We start from the raw sequence: 16,882 nt of genomic DNA, 5'->3' as shown, positions 1-16,882 counted from the left end.
GCAGTACAGGGTACAGTGAGAGGGCACAGTACGGGGTACACTATGAGGGAGCAGTACAGGGTACAGTGAGAGGGCGCAGTACAGGGTACAGTAAAAGGGTGCAGTACGAGGAACAGTATGAGGGCACAGTACAGGGTACAGTGAGAGGGCACAGTACAGTGAGAGGGCACAGTACAGGGTAGAATGAGAGGGCACAGTACGGGGTACACTATGAGGGTGCAGTACAGGGCACATTACGAGGTACAGTATGAGGGTGCAGTACAGGGTACAGTGAGAGGGCACAGTACGGGGTACACTATGAGGGCGCAGTACAGGGTACAGTAAGAGGGCGCAGTACAGGGTACAGTGAGAGGACACAGTACAGGGCACAGTACGGGGCACAGTAAAAGGTAAAGTCAGAGGGTGCAGAGCAAATTAAAGGGGCACATACAAGGTGCCAACCCAAAACTGTGCTTTTCTACCCACAGCTGGCCATACAATTACAGACAGCTCAGACATGACAATGACAATATCAGACTATATTCCCTATACTGATTGCTTATTTTGTGATTGTTTTGTTTGCAAAAACTCTGCCATATTGGTAACATTTAAACATGTGAGCCATGCCCAGGCAGGTTGGCAAACTACAATACTGCACAGCTTGCAGAAAATCATCCACTTAACAAGAGAAAAGAACACCGGGTTGTTGGCTTACACTGCCAAGCAGGAAACAAGAATTACTTTTTGGATTTTGCACATTGCAGAGCATTTGCATGGATGGCAATCCTGGGCACAGAGCATGGCAGAGTGACCTGGCACTGTACATGGGAAATGTTACCAGTGAGCATTCCCTGAATAGGAAGGGGTGAGAGGACCCAGCATAAGCTTCAGGCTACCAGAGTGCACTATATGGGTAAGAGGGAACACAGGGTACGGTAAAAGGGCACAGAGCAGGGTACGATAAAAGAGCATCTTTGGAAGGTAAAGGAGAGGGCACAGTGCTGGGCATAGAGGGTACAGAGAGGTCTATTATAGAATAAAGTGAGCTGGCACTGTACAGGTATAGTCTATAATAGGCTGGCACCAACAATGATGATAAAGGACACAACTAAATGTACTCTCCCCTACGCACTTCTATGTACATGGCCTGTCTTAAAGCGGCATTAAACTCCCAAAATCAAAAAAGTAATAGATTGCCGCTTACCAATCATTAGATGTGATGGCTGCCTTTGTTTTCTTTTTTTAGGCTTTTTCCCCTCTGATTTTACCTGGTGATCTGGCCAGTAACACACCTCCTGTATTAGAGCACCCCCCACACACACACTCTGGATGAAGGAACACAGGAGGCACAGCAGACAGCAGCATTATCAGTCGGGGGGGGGGGAGTGTTAGCTGTACTAGCAGATTTAAATACACTAACAAATTGAAGCCATACTCCACCCAACACTTTGTAAGCAGTTACAGCAACAGTATCAGAATCGCAGGCAGTTCACACTGCGCCCTGCAAACCGCTGCAGGTGTCAATATAAAGTTAATGACACCCCCAAATCGGTTCGCAGAACGCAGTGCGAACTGCGGAATCGGATCGCATGAGTCTGAACACCCATGCGTTCCAATTCCAGTGCGGACAAAAAAAGAAAAAAAAGGGTCCTGCACCTGTTTGGTGCGGACAGGGCCGGCGCTACCTATAGGCAGGGTAGGCGCCGGCCTAGAGCGCACATCAGCCAGGGGCGGCGCTTAGTGATGTCGGCGGATCGAGTGCGAATTGAGCTAATCTATGGCTCAATTTGCATGCCATTGGTACAGGAATCCGGTGCGATTCCTGTACAAATGTCATGCGATGTGGTACACAGCATCAGTGTGAACTTTGAAGTCGCCTGTGTAGCACGACTTCATCGAGGCTTGCAAACGACTTCTCATAATAGAAGTCAATGCAAGTCTCTCCGACTTCGCCCAAAAATAGTGCAGGAACCTTTTTCTAAGTCGGAGCGACTTGAGTTGCTCTGATTAGAGCGGTTCCATTGCACAGCATGGAGCGCTACTTGTCAGGCGACCAAGTCGCCTGACAAGTCGGATTAGTGTGAACCGGCTCTTAAGGTTTTAAATAAATAAATGCTAATTATTGTAAGCTCCCCTGTCAATGGTAAATGGTTTGTCTATTTTCAGCATCTGATATATTCTGCTGGAGAGCTTGTTCTGTTGAAAAACCACAGACTGGCATGCTCACCTGGTGAAAATAAAAAAATGAAAATGAAAGCTTAAAGTGGTCGTAAACCCACCTTGAGAACTTTTACCTATAGGTAAGCCTGTAATAAGGCTTACAAAAAGACAGAACCCAATGGGAGTTCTGGAGTGAAGACGGGGATTAAAGCCTCACCTACTCACCCCTAGAAAAGGGGGTGTTGGATACCCTATGGCTTTAATAGGCCTTTATTAAGGCTTACCTATAGGTACTGCAAGTATCTCCTAAACTTGCACCATTTAGGAGATATTTTCATTGCATGCAGCCGCCCGTGCCGTTTCTTCAGAGTCCTGTCCCGTGACCGGCATGACCCGTGACGCATGCGCGGGAGTGACGTCACGCGGCTCCGCCCAGTAATACGGCTGGAGTTCGCAGACCCGGAAGGGAGACGGGCGAAGATGGATGCGGCTGCCAGCGGAGACAAGGCGGGTTTCATTTGCAGGTAAGTGTTACATAATGTGACATTATGGCTGCATTCACATGTCAGCTTATAATCGCGGGCAGAACCGCCGCGGTTCCGCCCGCGATTCGGAGATTTATTGCAAATCGCGGGACGCCTAGCGTTGCCCGTTGATTTGCAATAGCCCCCCAAACGCCGAGCGATGTTGCCGCGATTTACACCCGCCGAATCGCGGCAACATTGCGCAAACAAAATCGCGGGACGCAATACGCTCCAAAGAAGCTCTTGTACTTTTTTGGAGCGTATTGCGTCCCGCGATTTTGTTTGCGCGATGTTGCCGCGATTCGGCGGGCGTAAATCGCGGCAACATCGCTCGGCGTTTGGGGGGCTATTGCAAATCAACGGGCAACGCTAGGCGTCCCGCGATTTGCAATAATCTCCGAATCGCGGGCGGAACCGCGGCGGTTCTGCCCGCGATTATAAGCTGACATGTGAATGCAGCCTATGTGATTTACGTTATTTATTTTTTATGTTATAAATATTTATGTTTATAACATAAAATATGTTTACTATATATAATAAACATAAATACTATTTATAATACTATATATAATAAACATACTATATATACTAAACATAATATATATATACAGTATATAATATATATATATATATACATACTATATATATAATAAACATATAATATGTTTACTATATTTATTATTTATGTGATTTACATTATGTGATGCACATTATACATTTACTTTGCAGGGAAAAAAAAAATAGGAAGAGTTTACTTCCTCTTTAAAAAGAAAAGTAATGCAGCAAACACATCTAAAGCCCCGTACACACGCACCGATTGTTGGCCAACCGATCGGCCGACTTTTGTCCAGTGTTGTTGTGTTGGTTGAAATGTGCTCTAGACTGCACACTAATTTTTTCGGCCAACAACAACCAACTTCAGAAGTGATGTCACGTGATGGTTTACTTTCCGTGTGTTTTTTCTTCTCTGAGCATGCCCAGTCTTGCTCGTCTGATTTTTGTCGGCCGAAATCTGTACTGACTGACGAACAATCGGCCGTTCTGTTGACGGCCAACAAAAATTTTATAGCATGCACACCAGATTTTGTTCGGCCGAAAAGTCGCAGTCGGTTGTCGGAAGCATCATACTAACAAGCCGACAATCGGCCGATCGGATGTTGGCCGAAAATTTACGGCCAACAATCGGTGCGTGTGTACGGGGCTTTAGAATCGGCAAGCTGCAATATATGAAATGTCTGCTTTTTTTAATACGGCTTTAAGAATGATCTCTCTGTATTGCATTGTTCTTCATTTTTTTGTTTTTTCTTTCACTGCCTCGGTGCGCAGCGGTTATGTCTCTTTGTTCTTAAATTGTAATAAATCTCTCTAAATAAAATCTGATAAAAAAATAAATAAAAAAGGACACAGTGGGATGATGTGATTGGCACAGACAGATGGAATTGTTCAGCACACAAGCCATCTCTCCTACACACACAGACCGTCACTCACCGATCTTGGCCAGGCTGGCCACCAGGATCCACACTACCACCAGGTACGGAGTTTGCACCATGTGCCATTCCCAGCGCACCACCTGGAAGCCCCCCGGCGCCCCCTCCCCCTCCTCTCCCTTGTCCTCATGGTAGGCAGCGGAGCTCATCTCCCCGATCTCTTGCGCTACTCCCCGGAGTGGAGCCCTAAAGCCGGCGGTGACGTCATGATGCCGCGCCACCAATCAGCAGGTAAGCGGTGTGATGCTGAGGACCATGTGCTGCAGCATCCAGCGAGCACTCAGTGCACATGTGGTGGCATCCTCCCCTCCTTTGTACCTTCCCCAGCACAAAGCCTGGAATTCATAAAGAACGTTGCAGACACTCATTAAAATTCTGTCTCCTGCCAACGTGAGAAATGCACAATGTGTGACAAATTCTTGTATCTTCCATAGTTAGTCTGGTTGAAAAAAGACACAAGTCCATCCATTGTCTATTGGAAACACGTTAATGAATTTGTCGCACCAATCTTCTGAAAGGTGCTGAGCAGGAGAAGCCTCTATGTGCTACCATGCCAGCACTGAAGGAGTCAAGCGCACGACACAGCAAGGCTGTCACCATGTACCTCCCCTAATACATAAAATGCTAAGCCACCCCCCCCCCCCCAGCAGTCTATTGAGCAGCCCCCACCTCCATACACACAGAAAGCAAGATTTATGTCCTGCCTATCAATGCTTGCTCTAGCTAGGACCTGCGCTCTGCAAGGCTGGGAAATCCATCAAACCTGTTCCTGGAAAAGGGGGCTTGCCATAGCTCCCTATACTGTTCTCTCTCTCCTCTCTATTTTTTGCACCGTCTCTTTAAATCCTTGTAGCCCTACTCCCAAAGGATCTGCTGGATAGGATGGGTCCTCTCTTCTTTGCCTCGAACCTCTCAAGAACATCAACCCCTCTGACACAGCAGGTTGAGTGTGAAAACATGATTTTACAGGAAATCACTGAAAGAAATACAGTAAAACCATGGATTGTGAGCGTAATTCGTTCCGGAAACATGCTTGTAATCCAAAGCATTCGTATATCAAAGCAAATTTCCCCATAAGAAATAATGGAAACTCAGATAATTTGTTCCACAGCCATTTATTCATAAATCCTTCCGTTTATAGTCCATATAAAAAGATTATAGCGATGTGATAGGTTGTGTAACCATAAAATGTCCATCCACAAATGGCGCCTCCACAAGGGGATTAGAAGCAAGATCCAGTAGGAGATACAGAGTATAAAAGAGAAGAGAGGATCCTCTAAGTGTAGCAATATGGTTACATTTAATGAAGGTTCAACATTTAGCAACTCACATGGTTGACGATTAAAAGAGGCACATATAAGTATGCAGGCATCCGGGGTAAAGCTGTCCACATAGACCAGGGTTTCTTAACCTTTTTTGAGTCAAGGCACCCTTAAAAAATGATGGACAGTCTCAAGGCACCCCAGTCTAAAATGTAAAAACTATTCTAATAGTTTTGCACAACAAAGCAGGATTAACACACGTAGGACACCCAACGTTAGAGGTGATTTATTCTTCCAAATGCAAATTGTTACTGACTAGTATTCCAATGTTTCTCTTACCCCTCAATTATTCTCCATCACTCAGCTAAGGTGTCCTGAAGAAGGTTGTAATGATGCCCAATGAAACCCCGTGGATTTGTGTAACTAAAAAAGGCAGTTTTATTCACATAACAACTTGTATACTGTGACGGGGGTCACTTTGGTTGGGGGGACTGTGGAACCCAGCTTACCTTAGAGAGGTTGAGAAATCCCTGACTCAGCCCCCTAGGCCCCTCTGATGTGTAAGTCACCCTGTGTCTAATAGGGACACAGGGTGACCAAGAAAATGGATAGGTACTTCATGGCAGAGGCGTAACTAGAACCTTCAGGGCCCTGATGCAAGTAACCATGAAGGGCCCCCCAGACCCCTGGCCGGGGCCCTTACCTTCAAGCCCAGGGCTCTTCCCACTAATCCTGGGGCTCTTTACACTCGTTGCATGGCCTTTTATTACGGTCCCGCAGCAGGATTCTTTCACAAGTTCTGCAGTGGGCCCCCTTCCTGCAATCTTGTGGGCCCACTTCCTGCAATCTTGGGGCCTCCCCACAGTGGTGCAATGCCAGGGTCCGGTCGCAAGTGTGACCTTTGCGATCCTGGAAGTTCACCCACTGGTTTGCTACCGGGCCCCCTGGAGCATGGGGCCCGGTAGCGATTGCAACCCCTGCAACCCCTGTAGTTACGCCCCTGCTTCATGGACACAGAGTATGGTTTGGATTACTTCAAATGGGACAGTAATATTTATCAATGATATCTCTCAAGAAATATGAAGATTTAATTCCACTTTACACTGTGAGACCTATGGCCTGTTGCCATGAAGTCTTTGGCTCCTAAATAATCAAAGCATTGCTTAGATGTGTATTCCATGTACCTGTCCATGTACAATGTAGGAGACGGACAGACTGCTACTGGGGTCTCTTGCTTTTGTCTGTATAAGGTGTTCTGTGTTTATACTTAGAATATTGTGTAATTTTGTATTTTGTTTTAGCCTTGTTGCCGGCAGTCTGGTCCTCCAGTCTGGTTTAAGTGCGCTTAATTAATTAGCATGTTAATGTAGCAGGATTCCCAGCCATTTTGCTGGATATGGGTCCGCCTGGGTTACCGCTAGCAACAACAGCACATTTAAGCATGTTCTCCGAGTGTGAGCACTGAGACAATGACCAGTCCAGTATCTTTGGGTTTTTGTATTTATTGAGAACTTGGATGGGAGAAGGGATGAGTGGCATACTCTTCCAGCTCAACTATGCACAAATTGCTGGGGACAACTGAAAAATGCCTATTGGCACTGACTTGACGCTGGCTAGATGCCGGTCAACACTGGTTTACGCTGGCTTGCTGCCTGGTAACTTCAAACTGACTTTGAACCCTCTCTGGTACAAAGAAGTCTTTTTTAAGCTCCCTTAAGCACTCCTTGCTGAGCTAGCTACTTGTATAACTGCTGCACTGCTGAACACTTCAGGGCCCACACCGGTGCCCCCTTTATACTCACTTATCTTCAGGGCTTAGACACTGGCACCCCCTTTCTAAGCCTTTTCTACTGGTTAGCTGGCTCCCGCATCCCTCTGACCTTCTGGAGTGGTCCCCTCTCCTAGGCAGACCCCTGGGCAGTTTTGAGTACTCACAATACTATTTTTCCTGGAAACTTCCGCCCAGCAGCTCCACTCGGTCCACAGCACACTGGATCCCTCTCTGCAACTCAGCTCAACCTTCATCCTCTAGGCCGACTGCCAAGGACACCTTCACTAGCGCTGACATGATGAGAGACAACCGTCACCCTCCTCCCGGGACTCTGGTTCCCGCCAAAGACACTCTGTCATGTGCTCCCCTCAGACTTATACCCCATCCCAGGGTGCATTGCAGCAGGTTCCGCCCACTGAGACTAATATAAGCCATGGTGTGCTATTGGTCAGGTTTCCTCCACTGTCCAACAAGAGCCTTTATTGGATACAATGGGGAAACTCCCCAAGCTCAACAGACAAACCTGGAAACACATGAAAGCCTAGCTGAACAATCATGCCCCCCTGATAAGCAGACAGAGCCACAATATGGTTTTCCTAGCACCTACCTAGGAGGGTACTACATTAATGATAATCTTGTCTAGATTCGATTAGCCATGAGTCAGCTGTACCTCGTTATCTAACCATTGTGTGATGTTTTGGGAAAATATTCAGGTAGTGACTGACATATTTCTCAAGTGTATAAAAAGTCTGTTTCTTGTTCAATAAAGAGTTAGTTGCTTTCAGACACATACAAGCTAAGTTCAGGCTAGTTTTGTATGGGTGCAGCTGGAATAACTGATACAGTATCTATGTTCAAGACTGTAGGAAGCCGTATACTGAAGGAAGCCCACAAGCACAGTGTGGATCACGGTTCCGTTACACTGGTTGGCAGCGGTGGGATGCTTCTTACAGTCTGGAACATCCAAACATCCACTGGGATCCAAGGTCTAGATAGTAGAAGAGGAGATACCAGTCGCCATGGAGCAGGAATTCGGAAGAAGGTTGCGAGAGATGCGGTATGTAACCCAAGTGTGCCCATGGACAGCGGACAACAGCCCAACAGAAGGCTTTGGCTATGGCAGCCTGGGACTGTCATTAGAGAATTGGTCAGAGGACCCTAACTTTTGGGAGCGTTTTGGAGTGGAATTTAGAGGAAATTATGGATTACAGAGAAGCGATCCTGAACATCTCGGAAGTGTTCTGAGCACTGGAAGATATGGATTTTCTGGCAGTTCAGCAATGGGAGCTGGAGATTGACTACAGATGGCTGCTAGACTCTGCCCAGCACCAGCCAGCATTACTGGGAGAGGAGATTGTTGGTCCCTCGTCCCAGCAGCAGCCAACAGCACTAGGAGTGGAATCGGTCGGTCCCACTACCCAGCACCAGCCAGCGTTACCGGGAGAGGAGATTGTAGGTCCCTCGTCCCAGAAGCAGCCAACAGCACTGGGAGTGGAAATGGTCGGTCCCACTACCCAGCACCAGCCAGCATTACCAGGAGAGGAGATTGTAGGTCCCTCATCCCAGCAGCAGCTAGTAGCAATGGGGTGGAGATGGTCGGTCCCACTGCCCAGGCCCCAGCCACGGATTACAGATTTAATTGACTTTTCCTCTGAGGATGATAGGGATGATAAATCACCTGCCAAAGTGTTGGTGCAACTTTTGATGCGACTTTGGTCCAGAGAATGTAAAGTCGGATCAAAGCTGCACCAAAAGTCGTGCTCCAGTCCAGAAGCACACTGGAAATCGTGCAACTTTAGAGATGCATTAATGCGAGTGGAACCTAAAGAAAACTATACACTCAGTACAACCAGCTGAGATGCCAGCCTTTTTTCCATACTGAGATTTTAAGTACAAGCCTGCCATCTAGTGGTTAGTTCGGCTAACTACAGTGCCTGGGCATCCAAATTCAGCTTGTGACGAGGAGCTTGAGATTGCCCACTAGCAGGGCCAGGGCAAGAGGTAGGCAAAAGAGGCAACTGCCTTTAGCAGGAGGGAAGTGCAAAAAAGGGCAGGACCTGCAAGTTATGCTGCTGAGGCAGTTCACTGCTCATACTCAGTAGCAGACTCCTTGCCCTCTGGCTATATCACTGCTCATACTCAGTAGCAGACTCCCTGCCCTCTGGCTATATCACTGCTCATACTCAGTAGCAGACTCCCTGCCCTCTGGCTATATCCCTGCTCATACTCAGTAGCAGACTCCCTGCCCTCTGGCTATATAACTGCTCATACTCAGTAGCAGACTCCCTGCCCTCTGGTTATATCCCTGCTCATACTCAGTAGCAGACTCCCTGCCCTCTGGCTATATCACTGCTCATACTCAGTAGCAGACTCCCTGCCCTCTGGCTATATCTCTGCTCATACTCAGTAGCAGACTCCCTGCCGTCTGGCTATATCCCTGCTCATACTCAGTAGCAGACTCCCTGCTCTCTGGCTATATCACTGCTCATACTCAGTAGCAGACTCCCTGCCCTCTGGCTATATCCCTGCTCATACTCAGTAGCAGACTCCCTGCCCTCTGGCTATATCCCTGCTCATACTCAGTAGCAGACTCCCTGCCCTCTGGCTATATCCCTGCTCATACTCAGTAGCAGACTCCCTGCCCTTTGGCTATATCCCTGCTCATACTCAGTAGCAGACTCCCTGCCCTCTGGCTATATCCCTGCTCATACTCAGTAGCAGACTCCCTGCCCTCTGGCTATATCCCTGCTCATACTCAGTAGCAGACTCCCTGCTCTCTGGCTATATGTAATGTTCCGGTACCTTTGGTACCCTAAATTACACTTTCCACAAGTGTATGCGCCCCACCATTTACTTTTGGAAAGGTGCGCATACACCTTTAAGACTGGAGCTGTCATCACCCAGCGCCGGACTAGATGGCTATTTAAAGCGCCGGTTCTCACTCACATGTGTTCGTTCAAACACCCTTACCTGGATGCTAACCTTGCTTGAAGCTTCCATGCTTGCAAGCTTACTTCGCTGACGGAACCTCGCTGCGCTGATCCCTGTATCCCGCTACTGGATCATCCGCCTCTCCTGAACCACCCTTCGGCTGTATCGCTAATAGTGCTAAGTACCCCGCAGGGGAATTCTCTATAAACTTATACTAAGCTTACACTATCTAGCTCTGCATAGTAAAGACTGTTTATCATATCTGCATAACTAGATTGCTAGCTCTTGAGACTACTGCTACTTTTCTGCACTGGGTTGATCTCTTTTGTATGTCCACCTGCTATTCTATCATCTGCTATCATACAACATTGCTAAACCTTCCTGCATCCATCTGCTACTGTCTCACCTTCAAGTGTCTATCACCTACCACCTCCACTCAACCTATCCCTCAACCTTCATCATTGTGTTACCACATACATAAAGTCACTCTAGGAACCAGCTTGCTAATTGTGTGTATTTACTGGCTGAAATAAGACCTTCCACACATGATGAGTCATTGAGGTTGGGAATGGTATCTCAGCATATCTCTTACATGACTACTGACGTGGAACTATTTCTGCAGCTGAAAATCCCCACCATATAAAAACGCAGGAGCGTTACACTATATCACTGCTCATACTCAGTAGCAGACTCCCTGCCCTCTGGCTATATCCCTGCTCATACTCAGTAGCAGACTCCCTGCCCTCTGGCTATATCCCTGCTCATACTCAGTAGCAGACTCCCTGCCCTTTGGCTATATCCCTGCTCATACTCAGTAGCAGACTCCCTGCCCTCTGGCTATATCGGTGCTCATACTCAGTAGCAGACTCCCTGCCCTCTGGCTATATAACTGCTCATACTCAGTAGCAGACTCCCTGCCCTCTGGTTATATCCCTGCTCATACTCAGTAGCAGACTCCCTGCCCTCTGGCTATATAACTGCTCATACTCAGTAGCAGACTCCCTGCCCTCTGGTTATATCCCTGCTCATACTCAGTAGCAGACTCCCTGCCCTCTGGCTATATCACTGCTCATACTCAGTAGCAGACTCCCTGCCCTCTGGCTATATCTCTGCTCATACTCAGTAGCAGACTCCCTGCCCTCTGGCTATATCCCTGCTCATACTCAGTAGCAGACTCCCTGCTCTCTGGCTATATCACTGCTCATACTCAGTAGCAGACTCCCTGCCCTCTGGCTATATCCCTGCTCATACTCAGTAGCAGACTCCCTGCCCTCTGGCTATATCCCTGCTCATACTCAGTAGCAGACTCCCTGCCCTCTGGCTATATCCCTGCTCATACTCAGTAGCAGACTCCCTGCCCTTTGGCTATATCCCTGCTCACTCAGTAGCAGACTCCCTGCCCTCTGGCTATATCGGTGCTCATACTCAGTAGCAGACTCCCTGCCCTCTGGCTATATCCCTGCTCATACTCAGTAGCAGACTCCCTGCTCTCTGGCTATATGTAATGTTCCGGTACCTTTGGTACCCTAAATTACACTTTCCACAAGTGTATGCGCCCCACCATTTACTTTTGGAAAGGTGCGCATACACCTTTAAGACTGGAGCTGTCATCACCCAGCGCCGGACTAGATGGCTATTTAAAGCGCCGGTTCTCACTCACATGTGTTCGTTCAAACACCCTTACCTGGATGCTAACCTTGCTTGAAGCTTCCATGCTTGCAAGCTTACTTCGCTGACGGAACCTCGCTGCGCTGATCCCTGTATCCCGCTACTGGATCATCCGCCTCTCCTGAACCACCCTTCGGCTGTATCGCTAATAGTGCTAAGTACCCCGCAGGGGAATTCTCTATAAACTTATACTAAGCTTACACTATCTAGCTCTGCATAGTAAAGACTGTTTATCATATCTGCATAACTAGATTGCTAGCTCTTGAGACTACTGCTACTTTTCTGCACTGGGTTGATCTCTTTTGTATGTCCACCTGCTATTCTATCATCTGCTATCATACAACATTGCTAAACCTTCCTGCATCCATCTGCTACTGTCTCACCTTCAAGTGTCTATCACCTACCACCTCCACTCAACCTATCCCTCAACCTTCATCATTGTGTTACCACATACATAAAGTCACTCTAGGAACCAGCTTGCTAATTGTGTGTATTTACTGGCTGAAATAAGACCTTCCACACATGATGAGTCATTGAGGTTGGGAATGGTATCTCAGCATATCTCTTACATGACTACTGACGTGGAACTATTTCTGCAGCTGAAAATCCCCACCATATAAAAACGCAGGAGCGTTACACTATATCACTGCTCATACTCAGTAGCAGACTCCCTGCCCTCTGGCTATATCCCTGCTCATACTCAGTAGCAGACTCCCTGCCCTCTGGCTATATCCCTGCTCATACTCAGTAGCAGACTCCCTGCCCTCTGGCTATATCCCTGCTCATACTCAGTAGCAGACTCCCTGCTCTCTGGCTATATCCCTGCTCATACTCAGTAGCAGACTCCCTGCTCTCTGGCTATATCCCTGCTCATACTCAGTAGCAGACTCCCTGCCCTCTGGCTATATCACTGCTCATACTCAGTAGCAGACTCCCTGCTCTCTGGCTATATCACTGCTCATACTCAGTAGCAGACTCCCTGCCCTCTGGCTATATCACTGCTCATACTCAGTAGCAGACTCCCTGCCCTCTGGCTACTTCACTGCTCATACTCAGTAATTTTTATTAAAAAAAAAAAAAATCGAATTTCATCATAACATTTTAGGTTTGTATTCTGCTAAATACTTTTGATACGAAAAATCCCAATATTCCTATATTGACTGGTTTGCGCAAAAGTTATAGCGTCTACAAACTATGGGATACATACTGGAATTTTTCTATATATATATTTTTTTATACTAGTAATTGTGGCGATATGCGACTTATAGTGGGCCAGCAATATTGCGGCAAACAATCTAACACTAACTGACACTTTGTGGGAGCTAGTGACACTAATACTGTACAGTAAACAGGGCTAAAAATATACACTGTCACTGTACTAATGACTGGCTAGGAATGGGATAAACATCTAAATCAAAGGGCTAAATGTGTGCCTAGCCAGTGTTTTTCTGTACACAGTGTGGTGCTTTTACCAAGGGATGTGCTTTGCAGGGGAACAAAATCCAGCACATCCCTGCTGATAGGATGGAGCTCTGCATGGTTTATATATGCAGAAATCCATCCATTGTGTCTCCTGAGCAGTTGGCAGGTGCCAGCGGACATCCATTGGCTGGCAACCTGCCGATCAGCTTCTGCTGAAGCGGCGCGCCAGCAGCGCCCCCTACCAGGAAGTGCAGAATCAGGTATATACTGTATACATGATTCTGCGCAGAGCGGCTGCCCTGTAGCATTAAATCTGCTATAGGACGGTCGGCCAGTGGTTAGACAATGAAACCTTGAGAGACTTCAGCGGCCATCTTGGGGGAGGAAATCTTTTAAATAAGGAGACCCACATCACTTCTGGTGAATGAATGGTCAGGGACAGGAAACCTGCTTGAGAGGGAGAGTGCAAAGCAAAGTCATTATATGGTGTCGCACTCCGCAGCATTTAGAAGAGGGTAAAGAGGACCTGTGACAGCATCAGATCCAGTAAGAGAAAAAAAAAGGCACTTGTAAAGCATTCATTGGTTTCAGTGTGCTACAAAATGAGGTGCCAATGAACAATTATATTTATTAAAGAGGAAGTAAACCCTCCTCTGCAAGTTGTACCTATAGGTAAGCCTATGATAAGGCTTACCTATAGGTACTGTAAATATCTCCTAAACATGTACCATTTAGGAGATATTTACCTTACATGCAGCCAGTGACATCACTGGAACGGCCGCTGGTGCCGTTCCTTCAGAGCCCCGTGCCGTCGGCTCCCGCGCGCATGCGCGGAAGTGACGTAATCGCGGCTCCAGCCAATCAGATGGCCGGATGCCGCAAACCCGGAAGAAGGGCGATAGAACATGTCACCCACGACAGAGGTGAGCGGTCGGCACTTCGGGGCTTCGTTCTAAGGCAGGCATGTCCAACCTGCGGCCCGGGGGCCGCATGCGGCCCAGAACCGCAGGCAATGCAGCCCACTGCCCCCTGACAATTTTTTTTTTTGCTGGGGAGGAAGGAAGTTGAGTTGGGGGCACGGCCACAGAGGCAGCCTCGAAGGGGATCATCCACTAGTTGTGTTAAATTAGTGCTGGGGGGGCGCGGCGCAGCAGCACGGAGAGGCGCGGCAGCGTTTTATTACTTGTATACCTTAACTTATAGTATATATTTTATATGCGGCCCGAGAGAATTTCTGTACACTCAATGTGGCCCAGAGAAGCCAAAAGGTTGGACACCCATGTTCTAAGGTAAGTATTTCATAATGAGCTAGTATGCAATGCATACTAGCTCATTATGTGTTTCTCTTTCAGGTGGGAGGTTTACAACCTCTTTAATAATAAAAACTCAATCATTGGTTTAGCCCCACACTTTGTGAGGTGAAAAACAAAAATGATCATTATAGTGAGGCCCGAGGACAAGTTTTGAGAAGCTCTGCAACAACAGCACGGCCATTGGTGGCGTTGGGTTACTTTGGGTTAGATGATAAAAGCTGTGTGGTTTATGGGATTCGGCCAAAATCAATACCTATGTTCAGTAGGAATAATAAAGAACCGTTTGTCGGATCACTCAGTTCCAAGACACACAAACACTAAAGGTGCATAAACAAAGGTAATGAATGTTAATGCAACAGACAGAACAACTGAATAAAGCAAGGCTAAAAGAAAAAAAAACAGAAACATAAAGTAGCGAGGCAATTAAAGAACTACAAATTCTTTAAATTGTGCAAATTAGGATTCGACTTACATAGTAACTTGGTTAGTCAGGTTGAAAAAAAGACACAAAAGTCCATCTGGCTCAACCAATAAAAAACAAAAAAGAAAACAACCATACAATCCCATATACACAATCCTATACGCTGGTGTCCATCCGCCGTGTCCCTGCTGTGGAACGGCGGACCACCTGATGTGAGTTTCTTGCATATTTACAGAGAATAGCGCACACATGCAAAAGAAATGACTATCAAATATAAAGGCAATCAATAAATAAAAATGGGGATTTAGTCCCGCCATATGGCCATATCGTGCTCAAGCCCCCCACTACGTCAATATCTGACTCAACCAATAAAAAACAAAAAACAAAACACAACCATACAATCCCATATACAAAATCCTATACGCTGGCGTCCGTCCGCAGCGTCCCTGCTGTGGAACGGCAGACCACCTGATGTGAGTTTCTTGCATATTTACAGAGAATAGCGCACACATGCAAAAGAAATGACTATCAAATATAAAGGCAATCAATAAATAAAAATGGGGATTTAGTCCCGCCATATGGCCATATCGTGCTCAAGCCCACCACTACGTCAATATCTGGCTCAACCAATAAAAAACAAAAAACAAAACACAACCATACAATCCCATATACAAAATCCTATACGCTGGCGTCCGTCCGCAGCGTCCCTGCTGTGGAACGGCAGACCACCTGATGTGAGTTTCTTGCATATTTACAGAGAATAGCGCACACATGCAAAAGAAATGACTATAAACTATAAAGGCAATCAATAAATAAAAATGGGGATTTAGTCCCACCATATGGCCATATCGTGCTCAAGCCCACCACTACGTCAAAGTACCCCATTGTCAGTGGGTTCTACACTATCCATAAAAAGAAGGATGAATCCAGCCTCTAAACCATTGGAGATACTTACTCCTTACTGGGAGAGATGTGCAACTGCACTATAAGGGACTCCTCCTATATCTTACTTGCTAGTGGAGAATGACAGTTTACAGGTGTGGGAGGGTAGATATAGCAAGTATGTAGCAAGTAGAGCGATCGTGGGTGCCAGGCGACAATCGGAGCTGCCTGCCCCGTTTATCGGAGTCCCTGCTGCCGAGTGGGGGCGGGAGCGCCCCCTAGCTGCAGGCACGTGACCGACAAAGTCCTTCGTCGGTTTGCGCCAGAGGGGCTGCCTGCCGCAGTAAAACTGGTTAAGGACCGGACAATTAGTCACTACTTAGCGCTGCACTCACCCTTGTTTTTCACAATCCTATACCCGCAGTTGATCCAGAGGAAAGAAAAGAACCCCAGTAAAGCATGATCCAATTTGCTACAGCAGGGGGAAAAAATTCCTTCCTGATCCCCCGAGAGGCAATCAGATATTCCCTGGATCATCTTTACCTATAAATATTAGTACCCATTTATATTATGTACACCCAGGAGATAATCCAGGCCTTTTTTAAAGCAATTCTACTGAGCTGGCCAGAGCCACCTCTGGAGGAGTCTACTCCACTTGTGGGACCCAAACTCGCAGGACATGTGAAATGCCATGTGTCTCTATGAGAGCCGTTCCAATGGAAACTACTGAAGTCACTGCAACTTCAGGAAAGGTTCCTGCACTACTCTGATTCACCTTTGACAGAAGTTCAATGCCAGAGAGTGGAAAAGTCTTATCAAACTCACTTTAGAGCCCATTCACACTGCAGCGGCACGACTCTGTACTACTTCGGGGGCGACTTGTGAAGTCCCGTGCACCACGACTTTGGCGCGACTTGCACGGACCTCATATAATGAACGTCTATGCAAGTCGCCCTGAAGTAGTACAGGACCCTTTTTCTAAGTCGGAGCGACTTGTGTCGCTCCTATTAGAACGAGTCCAGTAGCAGTCAATGTACCGCGAGGGACCGCGACTTGTCAGGC

General features: G+C 47.1%; 2 protein-coding genes across 2 annotated transcripts in view; one reads left to right on the top strand and one right to left on the bottom strand.

Annotated features, from left to right (window-relative positions):
- SLC9A5 (solute carrier family 9 member A5) overlaps positions 1 to 4,428 on the bottom strand; it is a 139,121-nt gene extending 134,693 nt beyond the window's left edge. Inside the window, exon 1 of the mRNA XM_082270038.1 lies at positions 4,152 to 4,428. Within this exon, the coding sequence (XP_082126164.1) occupies positions 4,152 to 4,299 (148 nt within the window). The 5' untranslated portion in view covers positions 4,300 to 4,428. The remainder of the gene's footprint in view (positions 1 to 4,151) is intronic.
- Positions 4,267 to 16,882, top strand: part of LRRC36 (leucine rich repeat containing 36) — a 64,898-nt gene continuing 52,282 nt past the window's right edge. Inside the window, exon 1 of the mRNA XM_082270047.1 lies at positions 4,267 to 4,381. Within this exon, the coding sequence (XP_082126173.1) occupies positions 4,279 to 4,381 (103 nt within the window). The 5' untranslated portion in view covers positions 4,267 to 4,278. The remainder of the gene's footprint in view (positions 4,382 to 16,882) is intronic.

Source organism: Pelophylax lessonae (genome assembly GCF_965119305.1).
Source record: "Pelophylax lessonae genome assembly, chromosome: 10".
Taxonomy (NCBI): Eukaryota; Metazoa; Chordata; class Amphibia; order Anura; family Ranidae; genus Pelophylax; species Pelophylax lessonae.
The sequence above is the reverse complement of the archived record's forward strand: the minus strand, read 5'-3'. Positions and strand labels throughout refer to the sequence as shown.